The sequence below is a fragment of the Lathamus discolor genome, chromosome 8 (genome assembly GCF_037157495.1).
Source record: "Lathamus discolor isolate bLatDis1 chromosome 8, bLatDis1.hap1, whole genome shotgun sequence".
Lineage (NCBI taxonomy): Eukaryota > Metazoa > Chordata > Aves > Psittaciformes > Psittacidae > Lathamus > Lathamus discolor.
The window spans coordinates 20,358,252-20,381,454 of NC_088891.1; the positions used below are offsets into that span (position 1 = coordinate 20,358,252).

A 23,203-nucleotide genomic window follows, 5' to 3' on the forward strand; every position below is an offset into this window, starting at 1 on the left:
GTACCCACCGCCCCGAGCTGCACCACACGAGGCTGACACAGCCCAGCTCTCCTTGCAACGGCCCAAACCAGGAGCACAGAGCCCTGCAAGGACCCAAACCGCCCCCAGCCCACAGGAACACCTCCCTGGCATGAAGAAAGGCGCTGGGAAGCACTGCAGTCCTCTTGGAGCGAGGACCCCAGGACAGAGGAGACGCGCAGGGACGGCGTGTGAAGAGGTAGAAGTTTATTGGAATATAAACATTCAGATAACCTGTAAGATAGAAAAAACCCAACAACAACATATACAGACACGTGTTGGAAGGAGACGTTGAGGTATTTATCCACCGCCTAGGCTATCACACCTTTATTTAGTTATCTTCTTTTTAAATAGCTAAGAAAACTAGTAGCAAGGCTGCTGCAGCTGCTTGGAGAACCGGTGTTCCGATGTGAATCCCTACGGAGCACGCACACAGGCATGGGGCGTTCACATTCACTATGGGAGCAGAGCAGCCTCCCCCTCGCCTCTTCCCCCTTTCCCAGCTCAACCGGACGCCGGGAGCTGCCGGAGGAGGAGAAGCAGGTTTGGGTCTGTGGTCTGTGTTGGACATTGAACCCAGCGGGTGGCTCCCCCCCGGCAGCAGCAGCATCGGAGGCTGCGTGGGGCCTCTCTCGTTTTGGTGTGTGAGTTTTGGCTGCTCACTGCAAAACCTTGGCTGGTCTGGAGCTGGAGGGAGCCTTCAGCAAAGCAGAGCGCTTCACCCGAGGAGCAGGCCTACCCGCAGCATCGAAACCCTGAGAACTCGACAATCGAACACGGGCGAGTGAAATGAAGGGCAGGCGGAGCGAGCAGGGATCCCCCGTCCTCACTCAGCATCCCCTGGCTCCTCTGCCCCATCCCTGCTGCTGGGTTCCGTAACCCTGGCCCCAAAGCCCGGCACCTCAGTAGATCTGGAGCTCAGCAAAAACAAGGGTTAAGCCAGTGTTAAAGCCGGGCTTCGGGGAAGGGTTACTCTTCACAGTCTGAGGGGTCCCTCCTGCGCACCGCGTGCTGAGGAAGGACCAGTTTGTTGTCGCAGCTTATTTTTTTACTGAGGTATCTGTTACGCATCCCGACTTGCTTCTTTCCCTGAATCGGATACAAAACAATCTGTTAGTCCCTGTCTAGTTCCAGTCTAGTTGTGTAAAGCTTATAAACATTAATACTCTAGTAGTGTCAGAGCTGTTGGAGCAGGTCAGTGATTCGAGTGCCTTTCTGTGCAAGAACACACAATGTTAGCATGTGATACATAAGCAAAACCACCCATTACTAAACCTCTGCTCCCCAGGACCAGAGAAGAAAGCGTAAGGAAAAGCAAAAAGTGCCCCAGTCCCACTGAGAGGAAACCCCACCCCCAAAGAAAAACCAAAACCAGGTAAAAAAGGGAAAAACCCAACAATCTGAAGGAGTCCCAGAGGCTGGAAAATCCTCCCCGAGGAGGAAACGCGGTGGGGGCCTCGTGGGATCTGCCAAGCAACCGCCCCACAGCCAGTGCCCAGCTGCGCACTGGGATACCCGGGAGCAGCACCTCTCTCAGGACACGTGCATCCTCCTCTTCCTCCTCAAGGCCCCAGGATGGCAGCAGCAGGGTCAATCAACCCCTGGCATCTCAGCTCACCATTAGAGAGTGTGAGAGCCTCATGCGACTCGGAGGTGCTGCCTGAGGCTTACACAAGCCTTAGCATGAGTACTCAAGGCCAGAGCAGCAGCACAGCCAAGGAGTGCTGGGGGATTACGAAGGAGAAGCTGACATTTGAGACTTTAAAGGATTATTCATTCATTTCTACGTACATGTTTAAGCCCAATCCTCCTGCTCCTGACAGGGCTGCTCCTGGCTCCATGCTTTTTAAAGCCACGGCTTTTCAGTAGTATAAAGCAAAGCGCTTCCGGGAGCAGGACATCCTGGGAGCACAGGGCTTCTTCCCAAAGGCTGCCCAGCGTGGCTTAGTCTTGCTGTGCAGGCACAAGTAGCTCCATGGGGGATAAAGTGGTGGCTGGCTGCAGCACCACAGGACTGAGCCGTGCTGCCGGGGGCCAGAAACCGTGTCTGTGTCACGTAACGTGTCACCTAAAGCAGAGCTGGCACCTCCAAGATGCCCTGAGCACCTCTGCCAAAGGCAAGCACAGATGCAGGAGCTTGGAAAAGCCACCGGGAGCTCGGAGACACCCTCGTGTCCAACAGGAAGGACAGCTCTTTTAAGTAAGGGGTCACTCCTGCCCGCTTCTCCTACCTCTACCTGTCCTGCTGGGCCATGCACGTGTCCTGGGGCGATGCTGCTCAGGTTGTCCCTGCTGGCTGAAGGCTGGGGAAGCCATTGCTCCTTCGCTCAGCCTTTTCCTTTGCCTTTTGCCAAACTTTGTCTTTGGTGATCGAGTTAAAAAGAAACAATAAAACACAACGTCAGCACAAGCACGTACAAAAGCAAGCGATAAGATATGCCGAGGCTTCCTGAAGAGGTTCAAAACCAACCAACCCCAAACAAACAAACAAAAACCCCCAACAACAAGTACATATCTGAGGTATTTCATCTGCTCAACAAAACCTGACTCGGGTCTGGAGGATGGGAAGGACGTCACCAGGGCAGGATGGTGCTTGCACCCCATCGCCAGGCTGGGGAAGGCCAAAGAGGAAGAGGGACAGGAGGAGACCACCTGAGCTCGTGGAGTCACTAAGGAGAGCCAGAGCCAGCCTTTGCTTGCTGGCAGCTGGAGGTCTGAGGGGAACAAGGGCAAGGAAGGGCTTGATTTCCTTTCCTCTGCTTCCACCCAGCAGAGCAAAAGGTCTCAACTCAACCGAGAGCTGCTTTCTTTTTGCTCACGTGCAATTAGAAGGGGACTGGGCTTGTTCGGAGACAAGAAGAAGATGTGCGTGACGTTCACCATGATGCCTGCACGCACCCCGCAGACCTGCTGAATTACATCTACACATCACTCTCTGCTGTCTTGGTGCCCAGATGCGGAGAGCTTCTTCCAGCAGCTACTGAAAGACACCTTATGAGAAGGAAGTCACCCTGGGAAGCCTCCATCAAGCTAAGGTTGTGTCAAGGGGGCGGAGGATCAAAGCACCAAGCCACCAGCAGTCCAGGGTGAATGTCAGTGGGATGAGTTCCTCAAGGGGAGAGGCAAGACAAGGTGAAGGGTATTTAAAACTAGGCTGAAAGCCTGAAGGCAACAGGAGTGATGAGGCCAGCACCAGCCAGGAGGATGAAGTAGCTGATGGGATGGATTTTAATGTGTCTGTGGGTCAAATGTAGCAGTGAGAAGGTGCCTCTCCTCTTGCCAAGGCCTCAAAGAAGGAAAGGAGGCTCCTAAGCCAAGAGCACGTGTTCAACATACAAACACCAGAGCACAGCAGAGCCTGAAGAGGAAAAGCGAGGAGGCTTTTGGCCTTCCGCAGCACAAGCCACATGAGGCCGGGGTCTCAGGATTGTCAATACATGGAGATCTTCTGTGGCAAGAGCCCAGTGGCTGCTGGTTCGAGGAGAACCAAGTTTCCCTGCCCCATCTCCAGCTCTTTCCACCTGCCTTGGTGACGTCTTGGCCATCTCTCACCCATCCCGCAGCTCCTAGAGATGATCCCTGATTGGAAAACGCCAGGCATGCCCCCCCCCCCTTCCCTCCATGTCCCACCCCAACAGGAACACAGCAAACCCTGGGAGGAGGAGGACGAAGAAAACAAACAGCAAAAGGGAGGAAAGAAAGGGGAGAACAAAGAATAAAGGCTGGGCAAACAGACGATGAGGAAAAACTTGCTGGCATGGAAAGGTTTCAGCAGCAGCATCATCATCATCATCATCATCATCATCATCTTGCCGTTGGCCAAGCCCAAAACCAGGTTCCTTGAGATGAGGTAAATCTGTGCGACTCCTTCCTGGCTCGCTCCCTGCGGAGGGCAGGGAGGAAGCTGGAGGCCAGTGTGAGACAGGAGGCCGGGCCTTCCATCAGAGAGACCAGCTGGTGGAGGGCTCTGCGCCGGGGGTTCCCCGCGATGAGGTAGGGCTGGGAGAGCAGTGGGAGCTGCTGCTGCTGCTGCATGAGCTTTGGGTGCTGGAGCCTGCAATGAGGTGGACGACGGGCTTCTGGGCAAAGAGCACTCCTGCAAGGCAGGGGAAGGGAAGGGTTAATGGGACTGGGGGTGGCAGGGCTGAGAGGACAGCACAAAGGGCATCCATCCAACCCCAAATGGCCCAACAGAGAGGCTCAGTGCAAAACCACAAGCCTGTGGCATCAGGGGTCACCAGGATCCAGGGAGGGATCCCCTGGGACTTGGCTCTGGCAGGCTTGTGCTTACAGAGGGCAAAGATCTCAAATGGCTTCAACACCTTTGGAGGAGAAGCAGCTTTGATCGTGCTGCAGCACCAGGCCCCCTGCCTTGGCTCTGTCACCTCTGTGACCTGCAGATGTGAACGGCTTGAGCAGAGTATGAGGGGGACAATTCCCACTTCAGAGACGCAGGAGGTAAACCTGAGTAAAGCCACTCCTCAGGAGAAGAGGGATACTGCTCCTTCCTCTGAACACGTCTACAGGCATCCCTTCCTTCAGACGTTTAACACAGCCACCGCCAGAAGGAAAGGGCACTTATCCCTAGGACCAAAGGCAAGAGAAGCCACCTCCTGCTGAGCTCCCCAAGCTGGGCAAGTTGTGTCTGGTTTACTTTGGCAAAGGCCAGCCCCAGGATCATGCCACCCTCGCCCTGTGCCACCAGCCTGGCTCTGACCAGGTTCTTTCTCACCAGCGTAAGTTGTGCCGTTGATCTCCACGGACATGTTGATGCTCCCAATGCCATTAGGTGACAAGTTCAGTGCCGCTGCTGCCGCCGAGTCTGCTTTGTCTTCTTTCAAGAAGGAAGAGGTGAGGGTTAGAGAGAAGCTGCCCTGGTCCCTGCGCCCCCAGGGATGATCAAAGGTGGACACAACCCTCCCGGTGTCTCCTCTCCCCACACAATGTATTACAAGTCTACAAAGGTGGGTGTTTCAGTATGAACTAAACCCACTGGCATTCACAAACCTCTCCCTGACTCAGTCTGGAAGCCAAATTAACATCCCCCTCCAAAGCAGCAGCACAGCAGACAAGGCTGGATGCCGCCAGCTGCATGGCGGCTGTGGGGAGCCCCAGCACAGGGCTCAGGCTGCAGCAGCCCCAGTGGCCACTGGAGGGAGGGGACTATCCACAGTGCCAAGGACTGGAAGCCGGGAACACTGCTTCCCTGCCCTTACAGTGGCAATGGGGGTTTTTTGCACCCCTGGAGAGTCCTTGCTAAGCTGTGATAGGCTCCAAAGCACCTCTCCAAGCGCAGCGTTGTTTCTGTGTTGTCATTGGGAAGGTCAGACTTGCCCACAGGCAGCTACGAAAGGTGGGAAGAGGCTCACTGAATCCTGAGGGCTCAGCCCGTGGAGACTAAAATCATTCCCAGCATTTTGATGTAGGAAGTTCAGGGGGGAAGAGAACAAAAACAAAGCGAGATGAGAGGGACTGAACGTCACTTGATCAAATTTGAATTCCCTTGCTCTCACCGGTTTCATCCTTTGTTTGGACGTGAATGTGAAATTGAGGTGACCTTCAAACTGATGTGAACTCCCAATCCCACTTAACTCCACAGCAACCTGCTGCTGCTTCCAAGAGGAACCTGCCCTGACCCTCTGCTGTACATACTTCTGGCAAAGGGTCTCCAGACGGCATTTACCAGCACTGCTAGCAAAGGCCTTGAGAAGAAGAACCCTTCCCTTTCTTTAAGCCATGCCAAACTTGCCTGGCCTTGTGCCTCCACCCAAATGTACAATTAATAGTGCGGCTGAGACCTTTAATTTCAATGGATCAGAAGGTTTGGAGGAAGCAGCTGCTGGGCCCAGCAGTTGTGGAGGCTTTGCCTGTGCAGTGAAGTGCAGCCCCGGGGACAGGTAAAGGAGCCAGGGCACTTAATCAGCTTTTGAAGCCCCCATCTAAGAGTATTGATCCTGACAACGTGACCTTTCCAGGGCGACTCCCCTTCTCCAAAGCATTTCAGGAGTGCATTTCCCAGGCCATGAATGCTGCTTGTAGGTGACCTTCTAACCCAGCCTTGCCAGGAGTTCTCTGCCTGGAGGCTGTGGAGGGCTGCAGCAGATGTTGGTAGCAATCACCTGACTTGCTAAAAGCCATTGGGCCCCCCTGCAGATACACAGGTCTTTGTGGCCTCCTCATCACACCTGACAAAGGATTCCTAAAAGCTGGATAAGCCTGCTACCCACACGGGGAGAGCTGGTACCTGCATGATTGATTCAAAGGGTTCCTGAGCAGGAAAGGAGAGAAAATCATCCTCTGCAGCACAGTGCTGGTTTGAGACTCAGAGCAGGGCAGGGGAGAGCTGACCATCTGGCACATGATGGGCTTCCCCTCCAAAATGTTTCTACCCACTGCAGAATCAGGGCTGCCTTTGGCTAGATTAAGTCATGCTCTTGGACCTGACATATACACCAGGTACTAAACATGAGGGGGTTGGAAGTGTGGCCCAAAGCAATTTCAGATGATCCATGTGCTTCCCATGAAGCAAGGAGCATCCTTACGGCATAAAACAGCACTGCAAGAAAAACTGAGCTAGCATCAGCTGAAACCAGTCAGAATCACAGAATCAACTAGGTTGGGAAAGACCTTTAAGATCATCAAATCCAACCATTACCCCAGCACTGCCCAAACCACCACTAACCCATGGCACACATCCAAGTTCTGTGGAGACATAACACCTTGAGTCCTGCAGCAATCTCACTATGCCCAGCACAGGAGATCATAGGCTAACATGGGTTTTATCACCTTAGATGCAGAGCTTTCTGAAGCTAGGATGCTTCTGCATCCAGGCTGGATTCAGATGATGCTGGATTATGCATAAGAAAAACCTAAAGCTTTGCAGTTATGCTCCATTTTAAGAGCTCCCTGACAGTGACTGCTGCCTGGTACCCAGAGAGATAACCAAACCTGTGTGCAAAGAGCTGTCTGGCATCCAGGAGCAGGAGCAGTTCCCTCCCTGCTGCAGCCTGCAAAGGCATTTTGCACATGTGGAGGTGCTGCTTACCCTTGCCATTGATTTTGATCTTCATGGGGATCTGCCGCGCCATGCTGAAGAGGTTGCGCTGAAGAGCCTGCTGCACAAGCCGCTGCTCCTCCTCGCTCATCCGGGACACCTTCTTCTCCGGAGGCTCCCCCGACTCCAGCCTCTCCCTCAGCTGCTCCAGGGTGGCTGTTCTTGCTGCCACAGTTGCCTGCTGGCTAGCCAAGGTCACTGGCACAGCAATACGATTTGGCATAGACACAGTCAAGGGCACACCGTCACCTAGGAAAGGGAATCACAGAATGGTTTGGGTTGGAAAGGACCTTAAGATCATCCAGTTCCAACCCCCTGCCATGGGCAGGGACACCTCACAACAGACCATGTCACCCAAGGCTCTGTCCAACCTGGCCTTGAACACTGCCAGGGATGGAGCATTCACCACTTCGCTGGGCACCCTGTGCCAGCGCCTCACCACCCTCACAGGGAAGAACTTCTGCCTTATATCCAACCTGAACTTCCTGTTTCAGTCTGAACCCATCACCCCTTGTCCTGTCGCTCCAGTCCCTGACGAGTCCCTCTCCAGCATCCTTGTAGCACCTTCAGACACTGGGAGCTGCTCTGAGGTCTCCATGTAGCTTCTCCAGGCTGAACAGCTCCAATGTTCTCAGCCTTAGTCCCTCCCACAGCCCTTCCTAAAGCAAGGTTTAAACCACAGGCAAACCCTGAGCCACCCAACTCCCACTCTTCTCAAGTCCAAAGTCATCTGGGTGGGTAAGGCAGGAAACAACCATGCTTCAGTGCCTGCACCTCTTAACTCAGCCCCCTCTTTGCTGTGGAAGCCACTGACCTTTCCTGATGGCTGCTGCTGGAGACACCCGAGGGTTGCTGGTCCCGCTGCCCGGCGCCACGCCGATGATGGGGAAGCGGATCTTGGGGGGAGACAGGAGGGAAGGAGGCCCCGTGGTGCTGGGGGAGTAGCTGAACAGAGAGGAGCTGTAGCTGGGCCGCCTGCCTTCCCGCCTGTTGCCATCGATTGCAGCCTGAAGCTCAGCAGGAGAACTGAGGGATTTCTTCTCGCATTCGTAGGCATAGAGGTACTTCATGTACCTGGGGAGAGGGGAGCACAGGGCAACTCAGCAGGACATGGAATTATTCAGGAAGGCTTTCAGACCGAGGTCCTCCACAGCTCTGGAGTGTTTGTGTGCATATCACGACCACTGCTGTGCTTGGTTTGATAAGGACTGAGCAGGGTGGGTGCGGAGCACAGCTCAAGGAAACCCTCACTTTACTCAATGTCCGTAGGAAAGCACCTGCTTACAAACTGCTACACCCACAGGGGCAGAAAAGAATCATCCAGAATTCCCTTACAGCTGCGATACCATCTGAACTCACAAGAATTAACGTCTTGGACCAGAACATTTAACACAAAGAGGGAAGTCTGAGGAATTCCCCTTGTCATTTGTACTGGGCAGCACCAAACCTCACTGCTCTCACCGCACTCCAGCACCCACGTTTAGAGCAGAGCCTGTTCGTACCAAAGGCTGCAGGAATGGCAACAGAGGCGCTAATAACTTCCAAGAAAACAGAGTTTGCACAAGAGCAGGGGTGGGCTCCCAAAGCCCAACCTTCCATGCTCAGGTCACTAAAGCACAGCTTCGCCCTGCTGCTTTCACAATGGGCTTGGTTTCACCATTCTTGTTCCTCTGCTTATTCTACTTCTTTTTGCCTCCTCAATGTGAAGTACTACAGGTCAGAAAGCAATCCCCACAGTTAAGTAGGTGCTACATCCAAGTTTCCACACGGCAGTAGTGATAACAGACATGAAATGATCAAGTTCATACTTGATGCCTACAGCTCAGGAAGCCTCTCCCTTCCCTCCTTGCTGGGTCAGTGCTCTCTTCAGAGACACAGCCCCAAGGAGATTAAGCTCAGATGAGGCAGGGAAGGCACAGGGTAGAATTTAACCTTTAACATCACCCCGGTCCCTGCTCTGCCCTCCCCAGTCCCCACTGGGTGTTCAGACCCGTGCTGTTGGACCTTCAGGACTCACTGGGTTCGAAGCGTGAAGGCGGCGCTGGTGATAGAGGTGGGCAGATTAAGGCCTTTGGTGATCTCTCGCCAGATCTTCTTGTTGATGATTTCCACCAGCCCTCCTTTCTCAGTCACCAGCTTATAGAGCATGTAGAGATCCAGGATCTGCTTTGCCATGATGGGGATCCGATTGATGGGAGTTCCTGCAGGGAAACAGCGGGGAAGGAAGCACGGAGTCAAGAGAGAAAATGAGGCCAAGAAAAGCAGCAGGTTGGAGCTATCGATCTTCTTCCTAATAGGAAATGGAGGCAACTCTATTTGTAGCCTGACTTGAGGCCTCTTGATGGGCGAGTAAATGAGGCAGAGAAGTGTAGCTACATGGCACGTCCTTTCCATGACAAATCCTTTCCTGCAGGCAAAAGCAATTATCGGACAAATAATAACCTGCAGCTAAGAGCAACTTCTGAAATAGAAAGAGGGGAAGTGGGGACTATTCAGTCCTGGGGGTGAGGGAGCAGCACAGAGGAATCGTGTTTTATGAGCTCCCAGGGCAATCTCAGATACAAATCTGCATTGCTCATGCTCAGGAAGGGGCTGAGCAGCTACTTGTGAGCTGGGATTCAACTCCCTCACTTCCCAGGATTTGCTATCCTGTATCCAGATGTGTACCATGGCATAACCCTGGGGTTCTGCAACCCAACTACTGCTGGAGCAGCGATGTGTTGTGAGAAAGCTGGAGCAATCATGGGGATGGTGGAGGTGAGCACATGAGCAGGGAAAGGGAGCATCACACATGGGTGGATGCAGGGAGAAGCACCAGGCATCCAAGTGCTTTTTAGAGTCCAGAACAAGGTCCTGCTCTATCCTTGTGAGGACAAAGAGGGAGATAACTTTATCCTTGTGGTTCAATTGTGTCATCTTGTGGGTTAAGAGAGGTAAGACAATGTGATTTTTAAGCCGATAGGGCCCTTTCAGCAGCACCTTCAAGTGCTAAAGATGCACGGCTTGAAAAGGCCAAACTAATGAGATTGAGGCAAGGAGAGGAAGAGGGGGGAAAACTGCTGATGTAGCAAACCTTTTCTTCTGCATAGGAAACGCCGTCCTGGATCAAAGAGCCATCCATCTGAGGCCAGTATCCTGCCTACCACAATGCTCAGCACCAGCCTTCACAGGAAAGCCTGGGAAGTGCCGTAATGGCCAATTATGGAATCCCCAACCCACAGGGGAGGCTTCTGCCACCGCTCAGCAGCCAGCGACTCGGTTAATGCCCCAAAGCAGAGCAGTTTATGGCCCTTATAAATGGGGTTTATTCTGTTGAGTGAAAAGGAGCTCAGCTTGGCCCTGCAGATGTCCTCATTATACATGGAAGTGTAATTTTTCCCCCCTTCTCCTTTCTTTTTGAAGCCTGTTACGCATTAGCTCGTGGTACCAATTCCCAACGGTTAACGGGATGCTGGGGAGGAAAAGGAAACTTTTCCAGCTTTAAAAGGGCTGCCTTCAACTGCACCAAGTTCCTAACTCTTCAGCTGTAAGAAGACATCAAGAACAACCTGACGGGGCTTGGTCTGCATGCTGTCATTTTAGATCTTTCTTACCCCTTTTCCTTGCCTGGTCTAAACAACCCTTTCCTTATCCAAAAGGAAAGTCCACAAAGCAGTAATTCCAGATCCTCTTCCTGCATTTCAGAGATGACAGCTCCCTCCAGGAACTCAGATGCTGGAACTGGATGAGCTTTAAGGTCCTTTCCAACCCACACCATCCTATGATTCCCAAACTCCTCGCAGCTTTCTCAGCTGTGCCATTCCAGGACCCGGTTCTTCCCAAAAGGAATAACCCTCAGCCACCATTTTGTCTCGGTGTGCTATTGCAGGGCTCCGGAGCACACTCAGCGTCATTCCAGCCACGCGGAGGGCTGGGAGTGCTCATGTTACCAGCCTGGAGTTATCATTCATCAGCTGAGCCCAGGAACCACAGGCACACCCAGGCACTGCGAGTGAGGAGCAGGGAAATGCTTCTCTGCCAGCTCTCCAGGAAGGGCCAGGGGTGCGTCTTCCCACCTGAAAATGCCCCTTCCTTGATGGCTCAGCATTCCTGCCCCAGCAGCACGGAGAGCCAGGGTGTCCCAGGCAGCGCCTTGCTGCACTGAAGCAGGACCAAGACCCTCTCCCCAACCCCTCCAGCAACCCCGTGCTGCTCAAAGCCACCCGTTTCTCCCCAATCCAATTTAGGGAAGAGCATTAACTTGCCCAGAAGGGACTTTCATCCAGCTCTCCTTGGACAGTGACCAGATGGAGAGTGAATGGGAAGGGTCACGGATAAGGCTCCTCAGGCAAAAAAGCTGCTAATGCAGGACTAGAAGGAAATAATCTACTTTGTGATACCCTGCATTTCTCCTAAATGCAGCTGTACCCTTGTCTACATTCTCCCATCTCAGCAGCTGAAAAGGTACACGAGGATACTTCTCCAAACGCTCCTGTGAAAGGCACAAAACATCACCTACACCAGTGGGAAATAAAAGCTGAAATGGGTTTCTGCTCCTAGCTGGAAGAGAACAGCAATCAGCTCTGCCCTTCATGCCTCACGTTACTACCCCTTCGACACCTTCCCTTCCTGAAGCTTGCTTTTAAAGAAGCCCCACAGACCAAAGCGCCCTGAAATGTCATTAATAGCTTTATAAACTAAGCTGAAACCTAGAGCTCCCCCCCACCAGCCCATAAAATTCCTTTATGCAGGCTGAGAAACTTTACAACAGGGAGCAGACTACTTCCATCCCTCTACTACTGGGGCAAGGAGCTGGAATCATTTTCCTCCTGTGTTTTCTTATAGTACCACACCAAGTAATATCCCCCTGAGCTGGGGTTTGGACCTTGTACTTTTCAGAGCAAGGTGGAAATGGGCATGTTCCCTAGGATCTGACTGCTAAACAGTGGAGGAGCACAGGAAAGCTGCTCCCATTCTCTTCTCCACCCCCAGTCCCTGGCTGAGGAAAGGCAAAGCGATAAAGTCTTTATTGGAAACCCCCAGTGCTCCAACAGGAAGGGCTGAAAAACGAGTATCATGGGAGGATTGGATGCTGAAGCCGAGCGGATCCTTTCACAGGCGGCTGCAAGGCTTGTCAGGGGCCATGATGGATTACTGTCATCTGGCAGCATCAGGATTAATGATGTGGAGGTCAGAGGGGAGAATTCCAGAGGGAAAGGTCAGCAGCCGGGGGCACAGCATAAGACTTGTTGCCTTTTGATGGCAAACTCATTTTACTGTACTTCCAAGGCTCTCTATTCTCCCGGCTCTCAAACGCTGTACTTACTGTGCCTGCAAAGAGCTAAAGCCTATCTCAGGAAGAGGGCAAGCAAGATGACTGCCTCCTCTCCTACTTTTCCTGGTCTCTTTCTTTAGTACAACCCCAGCTACATAAGCATGGGCCATTCCTATAAGGAATCAGCCAAGGGGGGTCACAAGGAATCTGTTTCCACTGGAAAAGGGATGATTCATAGCTGAGGAGCACAGGAGACCACAGGAAGACAAACTCTAGGGCAGGGAAACTCTGGAAGGAGAAGGAAGAAGCACCCCATTACCCATGGTTTTCCAAAGGGAAAGACAGCTCTAACTACAATAGCAGATTCTGGAGTAAGGAGTTTTCCTGGAGGAAGCCTGAATGTATCTCTATCCTTCCAGGGAATAAGCAGCCCCCTCTGCCAGGCTGTTTCACCCCATTCAAGAGCCTCTTGTTTCAGGCAGATGTCAACAGAAGGCTTCTAGGGATAGGCTTCAATATCCCCTGTGTCCCCAGTGCTGGAGAGGAGCAACTGTTTGATTTCCCTCCTTCAAGAGCTATTTAAGAAGGGCCTGAGGAAGCTGTAAGCCCAGCTAATCTCTAAGGACTGCTTCTACACCTCTTGGCAATGAACCAGGGGCACTGGCTGAGCCAGCACACAGCTTCTGCTCCCTAGCCACTGGCTCAGGGCTGGGGCTCGGCTTTCCATTGCTTGAAAGGGAACTAAGCCTTGGACCACGGTCTTCCTCACTCACCCAAGCATGCTGCCAAAGTTGGGTTTTCTTCTTCCTCTTCATCCTATCTAAGCCAGGCTTCAGAGTGAGGTCTAAATCTGAAGGTGTAAACTGCTGTTAAACAGCAAAAACCTGCTCCTCTGAGACTGTTCTTCGCCAAATTATTGAAGGTGATTGACGAAAATGAAATTGCAAGTCCCCTGCCAGGGCCACTCTGTGCTCTGCTCCCCTCGTGCTGAGCCATGCCCACTGCAGGGAGTTCCCCACATCAAGCAGCCTAAGCCATGACTTGCCCTGCACTCAAGAGACAAAGAGCAGTTAATTATACCCAGCCTGGAGCAGTACTTTTCCAACCACCTCCCTTTTTTTCCCCCCTATCCAATTTACTTTCAGAAGTGGCCAGTTTTTAGTAAGGAACAAAGGAAGGTGAGAATTCCAAACATTTATTCTGCAGAGCCACATTCACATTGCAATAAAGCACACTCCGGAGTGAAAAACAGGCAGAGAGGGGGCATTCTGAAGCCACAACCTGTCCAGGTAAGGAAAGAGCTGCTCTTTCCACCTTTCACTCTGAGGATGTTCAGAAGAGAAGCAGTATCAACCAGCCAAAAGGAACAACTTTCCCCCAGGAGCCTGGCAAAGGCCACAGAGATTGAAAATGTATTTGAAGGAACTCTTGAAGAGATCTTCATGTTTCTTTGACGGGAGACAGTGTAATTACCCGGTAGGAATGCTCTCGCCACTCTCCCACCCCTGACAGAGGTAAAATACAGTTCAAACACAAGCAAATCAACTTGAACCCTGCACTATCTCAGCTCCTGGTGTGCCTTGAATTCCTCTCCAAGGATGAACCCTGGCTGGCTTCATGCAGAGCTGCCTGCTCAGCCACCCCAGCGTTAGCTGTTGGGTTGACTTGATGGCAAAGTAAAAAGCAAAGCCTCCAGAAGGGAAACCAGCTTTTCCCTATCCTCCTTGTGGTGCCACAGCTGATGTAATCTCTCCCTACCCATGGCACTTCCCCAGCAGGCATCCTCACCTCCCAACAGGAATGTCACCACCTGATCCGCAAGCCTGCAGACCATTAGACACTCCTATCAAAGCGGGAGCTGGGCTAGAGGGTAATTAATCATGCTCTATTTGACAGGAGGCCCACTTCTTATCTGCACCCCTTGAAACGCCATCAGTTGCTGCTTCCCTCCTCGATAAATGAGGCTGACAGCAGCCCCTGATCAGATTTCAGCTGCTGAACCAGAGGCAGCAGAGCTGGCATCACCCCTCTTGTGTTAGCCAAGGCTCCAGCCACATTCACCTTCCCAAAGCGGGCTCTTCTCCATCCCCCAAAGCAGGCATCCCACAGAGATTTCCAGCTCAGCTATCATCCAGCTGTTTGGCTGCCCAGTGTATTTGCTATTATGGATTTCTTCTGCAGATGTGTAACTGCCAGCAACTGAGGTGGGTTTCCATACCTATGGCCTCTGGACCAGATAAACTGTTCTCTAGGCAAAGACAGGGACAACTGTCCAGGACAGAAGCAAGGCAGGATGCACACAACCTCAACAACTGGAGCATCTTCATGCCAAATGGTTCCACCTTTTCCATCCACCTGGATATCTACAGGGCCAGCTCTCTCAGTGCTGAGCTAATTTCACTGCTTGTGGGCTGTTAAGATGTAGGGGAAGAACACCTGGACCACAAATATAGGTCCAAGAACACCCATAGCGAAGAGGAAGTGTTGATATAAAGAATGAGCTGGAGAAGACCAGGGTTTGAGAGACAAACATCCAGTTAGAGATGCTGAAGGAACATGGCACAATTTAACATCTCCATCTTCAGGGGAAGTGAGGAAAAACCCCACTTTGATTCCATCATTCTGTGTATGCAGGAAGGAGCACTTGAGATTCAGACCTGGCAATCCCGGAAGCAGGTAGCTATCAGATGAATACAAAAGGGTTCATGCAAAGCAACACCCCTCAATCCTTTCCAATTCATGTGTGTGCCTTGCCCAGTGCCAGCTCAGTTCATAACAACACAATTCATCTGCTCAAACCTCCTTTGTGTTGGCTAAACTTAAATCTCCTGGAAGCCAGAACCAAGGCAACTTCCAACAGTATTTTCCCATTACAACTGCAGCTTCCGATATGATTTCTCCTTGGAGCTAAAGCAATCTTCACTCTAAAGCATGAGTTTTCAGTTGCTTAAAGCCAAGGGATATTCATCATTCGAATCAAGCTGTGTATTCTCCCTGAAAATATGGGGAATTTCCAGGCTTTTTTCAAATCAGAGAGAAAAAGCTCATGCCTCAAGTCTGCAATGAATGTTTTGATGGCTGAAAACAGAAGGGGGAGGAAGTTTGGGTTTCATCGGAAGGACCTGCTGATAACTGCTTCTAAGTTACTGCAGTTTGCAAGCAAGTGAACTCCCCCAGAATACCAGCTGATGTAGCTGGTGGAGACTTAGTCACTGGGCACCTGTGGTTGATGAGCAAAACATGGCCTGCAAGAGCTTTTTGGATGCTGCAGAGAGCCCTACCTCAGGGCCAGGACGGGGCATCCCCAGAAGAGCTGGGTTCAAGTTGTCCGGAGATCCCAAGCACTTTGCTTTGCACATGGTTTTATCCCACATCCCTTAGAAGTGTTTCAGTCCATGGAGACTGGAAGGCTCAAACCACTTAAAGAATACTGAGGAATGTGAAGCAGAGTGCCAGTTCCCCCAGGAACTTCAGGGAAAGCCATTCGATAACAATATAAAGGTAAAACCCTACAAAAGTTCACTCATTCCCACTGCTCACCATCTGCACAAGACACTACTCACCACTCTTCCTGATGCTAGGCATGGCTGACCAAAGAAGAGGCCCTTTAAAGTAGATGCAGGAGGCAGAGACGTAGCTGTGTACAAACCCAAGGCTCTCCTGGGGAAGAGGACTCTGCCTGGTTGATGGGGACCATCCAGAAGACACCTGTGCAGTGCCTGAAGTGAGACCTTTCCACTGCAGAACATCAGTTGCTATTCAGGGAAGCATTTGCTGTGGCTCAGCAGTAAGCAGGTAGCACGAGCAAAGGATGCTGAGAATTTATGTCTATTGATGTCTCATTTCAAGAGCTATGCTGCTTAAAGCAGATTCAAAAAGACCCCCAAGAGGATCAAAAGAAGAGCCCAGCAAAATGGAACCAGTAGAAGACTGAAGTGCATTCCCTGACCAATCATTTCACAAACACCACTTGGCTCATAGATACAGGAATCCACCAGTAAACGCTTCTGTCACTACCCTGGATTTGTTGTATTTCCCCATCCAAACGTGCAGACAGAGCATCCAACAGCAGGAAAACATTAAAACCACACGCTCTGACTTACAAAGCCCCTTCTATGTATATACACATAAAGCCCCTGAATGGTCAAGCCATCTGGGAAAACCAAGGTCAGGCAGAAACCTTGACCAGCACGAGTAGAGCTGTACAATTGGAGACATTTTATGAGGTCTTCACAAAGGCAGTACTTCAAACGAACAAAACAGCTTCCCCTGCAAGGCAGCCTTTCCTCACACACCAGAGCACGTGCTTGGATCTCCTCCCCATCAAACCCTTCTAGAGGAATGTCTTGCATGAACGCTGCTGATCCTTCCAGGGGATCAAACAGTCCCCACTACTCCAGTGCTCTCCCAGCCAGCACTAGCAGGGTACCTTCCGCTCAGCTCCCTGAAAAGGTATCTCTGACACCAAGTCTGAGCTCAGTAAATGAACTTGCCCATCTGGTTACATACATTTCTGTTATACAATTCTTTCTAGTAATACAAAAGATGGGGCAAACACAAGATTATCCTGAGTTATTGTAATGGATGCAGCTCTAGCCTGGGTAAACTGCTCTGCCTGCAGCATCCTCAGTGGCAGGCAGAACAAATCCTGCCTCCATGCCTGCAATGCAACCCCCTCCACAGGGCACCAGCAGAGAAGCCCCAGCCCGTGGCCTTTACAACACCCTGAACCACAAACTTGCCCAGAGAGCAGCTCCTCATGCAGCAGGGGGTTAAGAATACAGCTTTGGAGAACCCAGACCTCAAGCCATCAAGGCTCAACCTGTCACCAGCCCCCAGATCAGCAATGAAGATGGAGGGAAGCCACTGCTGAAGGTTTTTATCCCCACTCAGTCCAAGGAAAGACAACTTTCGGGTTGAGACTGAGCAAAAGCTGGACAAAGGGAAGGTGAAAGCGGTAATACAGCAAGTGAGCATCATCCCTGTCAAGCGGCATCAGGTCAGTCCTGTCGCAGGCATGGTTCAAAGCTAACTGCTCTCTGCATGCTAACTGCTCTCCCCTCCTCACCCCATCTGCCCCTTCAATCACAGCCATGGTGGGACCCATTCACCTAAACACATACAAGGAATAAAACATCCAACAAAAGAAGAGTTACAGCTTTCCTCTCATCTCCCTCTTCCATCATTATTGCCACTGAAGGGCCATTTTATCACTTGCAGCTGTGGTCATTCAGGGACAACCTGCTGTGCTCAGAGGCAGATGAGACCTGCACATTTGATCTGCATTAAGCCTGTTTCATGGCTTCACATTTCGAGGTACATTCCTAACAGCAGCACCAACCACCAAATCTTTTCATCCCTCCAACTACTCAGTAGCTCCTGTGAAATGGGGCATTTATCTTCCACATCAGAAGATGGTGCAGCAGCAGTTAGCAATCTGTGCTGCAAATCCAGCAGCCCCAAACAAGGAGGGGGGCTCTTCCTGGACAACAGCAAAAGCCTCATCTTTACACCAGCAATGTTTATTAGCAGAGCTGCTTTCCAGTCCCTTCAGAAACAAGGTGCAAATGAAGCAGCTCTTCACACATAGGATCTAAGAAACACAGCACTTTGCTCTCAGGTGCAGTACAGCTGCTGAAGAAACAGGCCAAGTTAGAAGAGCTCCTGTGCAGCAGGACACAGCAGCTCACACTCATGACAGAAGAAAAGCAGCCTCCTTTAGCTCAACCTACGCTGGTCAGTTCTATCAACATGAAGATAATTTAGCTCCCCAGAGTCCTTCTCCCTATTGCTTTTCGGGAGACCCAAACATACAGCAAACCCATAACTACCCATATTCTGCAATTCAGCCAGCTTCCCAGCACGGAGGCTGGATTTGTTCTGCCTGCCACTGAGGATGCTGCAGGCAGGAGCAGTTTGCCAAGTGCCCAGGCTAGAGCTGCATCCATCACTGGACAGCCAGGGCCAAACCTTTCCAGCCCCTCTGGCAGAGGACTGTCCAGTTCACATCTCTCCCCCATGGGTCCTGGGCCCTTGAGATTTCAGTTTCAGTCCTTCCAGCAAGCACAGAACCCAGATGATTAAAAGCTCAACTCCAGCAGCAAGCAGCTGGTGACCGGCTCAGGCCCTGCATGGGCAACGTGTCAGTTATGAATAATTGAAAGGGAATAGGAAGGAGACACTGAAGTATGAAGCAGATTTCTCTCTGGGTAGCTGGAGGTTTCTATTGCTGCCAATCACACCCTGCAGATGATTGTCTTGTCTGTCAGTCATTCCAGCCCTTACATTAACATGTGAGCTCAGGTTAACATGGGCAGGTAAACTAATCAAGCTTGGTTAGCCAAAACCACCAGCAAACCCCAGCTCTTATTTTTACCTGCCTTGGGCAGCACAACCTCAAACTGCAGGAGAGGGAAAGCTCACCCAGGTCATGCCAGGGAAAACAGGCATGGATAGGAAGGGCAACTGGAATAGCTGCATTTTGGATCGCCTTCCCTCTGCTTGGGATCTACTCATCCACAGAGCAGGATGCATCTGAAGATGCAGGGCTCAAAAACCAACTGGAAATAAGACTCTAACTCCAACACAGCAACTGGATCACCTTCAAATAGATAAGGCTGAGGTGGTGCCCCTTTATCCTTTATTAAACTCTCAGAGAACAATACTGTGACATCGAGGCAGCCCCACTTCCAAATAAGCATGACTGGGCTTGTTTGCTCCAGCACACTCTGAAAGCATCATGCCAAGAGGATGGAAAGGGTCCTTTATACATCTGCTCTTCACACCTCCCTTCAGCAGACTCTTTGGGAACAGTGAAAAGGTCTATAGCACAATTTAATGCTTTCTGTCTTTGTTGAAGAGTGTCTGGCCTGGAGGGGTAAAGAAGAGCACCACAAAGGATCTACCACAGATGTTCAGAGATGTGTATTTTATACAATAGCATATCTATGTACAAGTTTATTATGTATAGTTTGCAATGAGAGGACTGAGCTTTCATAACTAGGGGACAAAGACTTGTGGCGTCCCAGCTGAGCTCCTTCACACATGCATCACCACTCCTGCAGCCAAGAGAGATGCAAGTTGGTGACACCACAAGGAGGAATGTGAGAAACTGGGCACCTCCTCACTCAGTTACACAAGATAACTGAACAGAAAGCTGACACATTGCCAATCTGCAGGAAATGTGGCTTGGTGTCTGTTTTCCCAGTCCCCAGATTGTATGCTGCTACTCCATGCAGGCTGTGAAGGCATTCACACTCAGATTCCAAATGCCAAGGAAATCGAACACAAGAAGATGTGTGATCATACCACACGAAGGGGAGACCAGAGAATTCCTAATGGTACTGGGTTCCTTGGGGAACTAAGCTTCTTGGTCTCTCCAGTGCTTGGATAACACAAGTATTAGGTAGGAGGATAAAGAAATAGCATCTGTGTAATTAAGTTACAAAGCAGGTCCTTTCCTACCACGCTCTTCCACCTGATCTGCAAGTTCAAGGGCTAAGTGTGTTCTTTCAAGATCAGAAGGGAAGAAGTCAGAGGTAGCAGCACCCCTTTGCCCTATTGTACCCCATCAAGTTCAAACAAATGCTCACTCACCCCTCTTCTGCATGAAGATGAAGAGGTCATCCAGGAACTCTTTCCGTTCAGGGTCACTATCCAGTTCATAGAGCTGTGGGGGGGAAATAAGGATGAAGGCACAAACCACAATGCAACAGAAAATCAAGTAGTAATATCAGCTTCTTCCAATGGGGATCTGGTGCTTGCACTGGAAGGTGAAAGCAAAACAAGGAAGGATTCCTGAGCACTTTGGTGGCCAAGGCTGCTGTGCCAGTTAAAGGACCCTTCTTACTGGTTGCCTTGCTCAGCCCCTCAGTAACTCATCCAGGCACAGCAGTGACCAGTGCCCCAAAGGGAACAGGATTCGACCCAGTTAACAGCACTACTACAGAGCAGGGTTTGAAACCACCTGAAAGCAAAGGGGAGAGGAAGTATTAAGGCAAGTGAGACAGAAAGATGAGACAACCCAAAGGAAGGTGACAGTGGTTCAGGGCAGCTTAGTGTCTGTACACTTGAAGCACCGTATGGGTTAAGCTCTCTGCAGCTTTTCCCAGCCTCAGGATTCCCTCCTTTAGGGATTGTCACCTAAGTGACAAACTGATCCCTTGAAGGAGAAGAGGAAAGGAGTGAGCTTTCCTCTAATGCCTGCAGGAAAGACTCCTCTAAAATAAGCCCCAAAGCCTTCAAAACTAGCAGAAACCAGCCTGGAAATTAGCTGCAGAAATCATTTTACCAACAGGCTTAACCACCTAAGCACTTAAAGCTCCCTAGGCAGCTATTCCAAAGGAGAGGCAGTGTGTGCTAGCGTTAGCCACTGCTTTTCAGAAGGAAAAAGCATGAGTGTCATCTCACAACTGCCTCTTGCCCAGAAAGATCTAATTCTCACCTAGCAAGAATCCTGTGAGGCCACAAAGTGACAGGCTGAGAGGGCTCAAGTCCATCCCTCACTGAGATTCAGGACAGATGACAAGAGAGAAGACAACACTCTACATGAAGAGTTCAATTCCTTCTCTTGTCTGCCCTGAGGAGGAATCCTGCATCACTCCAGGGAATTACATGCTGCTTGTGGAGCAGCTCAATGGAAAAGCAAAGATTCCCTGGGAAATACATATTCCAGCCTCTCTGTAGGTGCTGCTAGCTACTTGGTATTCATCCAGTCCAGAAGAAGGGCTTTTTTGGGCTCATTTCCTGTGAAGCTCTGTGCTTTCTCACATCCCAGCTCATGGAATAGAACACAGCAGTGTATTTGCAGAGCAATTAGCTGCCCCCTTTCAGAAAGAGCCAGCTTGGTTTCAAATGAATTCCTCTGGCTGATGTGACACACAGCTGCCACATTCAAATCCAGGTTCACAAAACAAAACACCCTTCTCTCAGCTGCAAAAAGTATTGACTAATATTATAAATGCCCGGAGTCAGGTTAATAAGTCTTAGTTCAAACCATATTCCAGTGAGCAAAAGCAACAAAATAGCCCCAAAACAGCAGGTCTGTAAGCAGGACAAGCAGTTTAGTTACAAATTCACTATAGAGGAATAGTGAGGGCTCCACAGTGACCCTCTGGCACAGATCAGGGGAAACCCCCCCCCAAATCCCATGATGCTACTAACCTTGGCAAAGTCTCGGGAAATTTCTCTTCCTCTGCATCCATCACCTTCATCGCTCCAGGTCACGCTGCCGTTCTAGGGAGAGAGAAACAACAGGGTGTAAGGATCTGCATGGAAAGGCTTTGCAGGCAGTTTCAAACACTTTCAAATATGCATTTCTGGGGCAAAAACATGCAAAAGCAGCTGCTGGTTTAGACCAAGATGACCAGAAAGATGGGACACCGGTGCATTTGTCACAGCACACTTCCCTGGAAAGGGAAGTGGCATTTCACCTTCCAGGCTGCTACTGAAGGCAGGGGAAGTTTCCAGCCCTAAGTTTTTCCCCATGGAATTGCATCACCAAGAAGTTGTCTTGGCACCAGGAAAAGCAATTCCAGAGGAAAGTCCTCAATCTGCTGAACCCTGTAGGAGGTGCTCTGCTGCAGTGAGGTTCAGCACCTAAAGAGGTGCTCTCTGTGCACATCCTTTTACCAAGTGCTCATACTAGAGCCCCTAGGAAAGGTGCAGGTGTTACTCAAGCATCCCTCCCTCCTACCAGGCAATACTTGGAAATGCCCTTCTGTCCTCCCCCAGCTTGCCTGCAAAACCAGAACAGGGACATAAACCCCCTGGAAAGCTTCTTGCCCACCCAGGACATTTCCTCCTGGAAGCTGCTGCATGTGGATTGTCCTCATAGAAATGGAAAGCTCAGCTTTGCTGGATTAAGGTTCATTCTTCTCAGGCATTAAAGGGATTACTCTAGTTGGGCCTATTCCACTTGGTAAATCATCAGCCTGAAATGATCACCAGAAGGAGCAGCCCCTGGCAGTATGGCACAGGCCAGATGAATGATCATGAGATACATTCAAGCATCTTTAAACCATAAACTTCTTGAAGTGCTCCAGAGCCACTCAATGCAAGGGAAGAGCCAAATCCACTCAACACAGTACCTCTGATTACCCTGTCCTGACAAACACACAGCATCCTAGCACAGAAGAGCACTGAGGATAGATAGCAAGAGGTTTCAGCACAAGAAAAGCCAGCATGTAAATTAGAGAGGTGGTCCAATACCTGAAATCTCGGAGTCATCTGGTTGTGACACATCCATTGAATTAGAAAGATGAATAGCTCCCGTCAAGGCTGGGCAAAGCTACACTTCCCCCTTTAAACAACACTGCAGTGAGCTGCCCTAATGCCTGCTGATTTAGTTTGAGCCAGTAATTCCTGCTGGAAAGTCAATTATCCAGTGAGTCCCATCAACTGAAAGATATTTAATGGGGGATTATTGCCACTTCTGTTATGTCAGCTGTTTATTGCAGCAGATCAATTCCCAGCCCTCTTTAGGAAGGGATCTGAAGCCTGGTTTTGTTCACAGGAGGATTCGTCTTGGTGTCCTTTGCTAGCAGAGATAAAAACCACAGGGTTTTGCTAATTATGGTAACATCCAGCTGCTCCTCAACCCCTCCTGCCTGTTAACTGGGATCAACAAACCTGTGTGACCAGTTAGAACAAGAGAGAGTCACTTCAGAAGGCAGCAGGTAGTTCCCATCCTCAACTTTACACACTCCAAAGCACAATGATTTGGAGGGAGCTGAGCCAGTTTCTTCCCAAGTGGGTATTTCCTTATAAATCCAGAGGGCAAAACTGCTCCTGGTGTTAAACTGGGTGCTCCAGGAAGCAAAATACTTGCTTTCATTGGGAACTTTGGTCATGCTGAGAGCTTATTCCGCTACATTTGA

At 50.6% G+C, this 23,203-nt stretch overlaps 1 protein-coding gene across 4 annotated transcripts in view; it reads right to left on the reverse strand.

Moving 5' to 3' along the window:
• Positions 1-208: 208 nt before the first annotated feature.
• The window catches only part of ARID3B (AT-rich interaction domain 3B), a 33,353-nt gene continuing 10,358 nt past the window's right edge, over positions 209-23,203 (reverse strand). The window contains exons 3-10 of one of the 4 annotated variants that reach the window (XR_010614750.1): positions 21,489-21,560; positions 19,923-19,995; positions 9,090-9,273; positions 7,887-8,146; positions 7,064-7,321; positions 4,751-4,852; positions 2,250-4,114; positions 209-1,107 (exon numbers count right to left, since the gene is read on the reverse strand). Coding sequence is in view for 3 of the 4 variants with exons in the window: in XM_065688991.1 (XP_065545063.1) it covers positions 4,557-4,852; positions 7,064-7,321; positions 7,887-8,146; positions 9,090-9,273; positions 19,923-19,995; positions 21,489-21,560 (1,143 nt within the window). In the remaining variant the exon portion in view is untranslated. The other 3 variants (XM_065688993.1, XM_065688992.1, XM_065688991.1) reach the window with 3 other exon arrangements.